Below are 449 nucleotides of genomic sequence, written 5' to 3' on the forward strand. Positions count from 1 at the left end.
GCGTCTGAGGGGTGGGGGTCGCCGGCAACTGTCCACATCCCCAGGTGGTTCTGGACTGTCCTGCTGATTCCTGCTTCGAGTACATCTACCAGCATGAGCCATACCTGCGCGACCCCGTCGCCTACCCCAAAGTGCAGGTGAGTGGGGTCCAGGCAGGACTGGAGCCTCCCACCCCCGATGCCACCGGGGACAGGGTGACCCTCTCCATGTGTCCTCTAGATGCTGATCTATATGTTCTACGTCCTCCCCTTCTTCTGCCTCTGCATCTACGGGCTGGTGCTGCCCGGCTGCTCCTGGCTGCCCGACTGGAGCCTGGTGGTTGCTGGTGCTGTGGCGCAGGTGAGGGCTGTGGGGGGGGACCACGGTGGGACCCCTGGGCTGGGTTTCGGTCCCCACCAGAGCAAGGCCAGAGCTTGGGGGAGCAGCTCCACACCCGCAGCTGATGTGGA

General features: G+C 64.6%; 1 protein-coding gene across 1 annotated transcript in view; it reads left to right on the forward strand.

Moving 5' to 3' along the window:
- The window catches only part of TM6SF2 (transmembrane 6 superfamily member 2), a gene marked incomplete at both ends in the record, with an annotated part of 2,138 nt that extends 1,799 nt beyond the window's left edge, over window positions 1–339 (forward strand). Inside the window, 2 exons of the mRNA XM_010017396.1 lie at window positions 45–137; window positions 220–339. Coding sequence (XP_010015698.1) covers window positions 45–137; window positions 220–339 — 213 coding nt within the window. The remainder of the gene's footprint in view (window positions 1–44; window positions 138–219) is intronic.
- Between the last annotated feature and the right edge of the window lie 110 nt (window positions 340–449).

This window comes from Nestor notabilis, unplaced genomic scaffold (assembly GCF_000696875.1).
Source record: "Nestor notabilis isolate BGI_N333 unplaced genomic scaffold, ASM69687v1 scaffold21786, whole genome shotgun sequence".
NCBI classification, from domain to species: Eukaryota; Metazoa; Chordata; class Aves; order Psittaciformes; family Psittacidae; genus Nestor; species Nestor notabilis.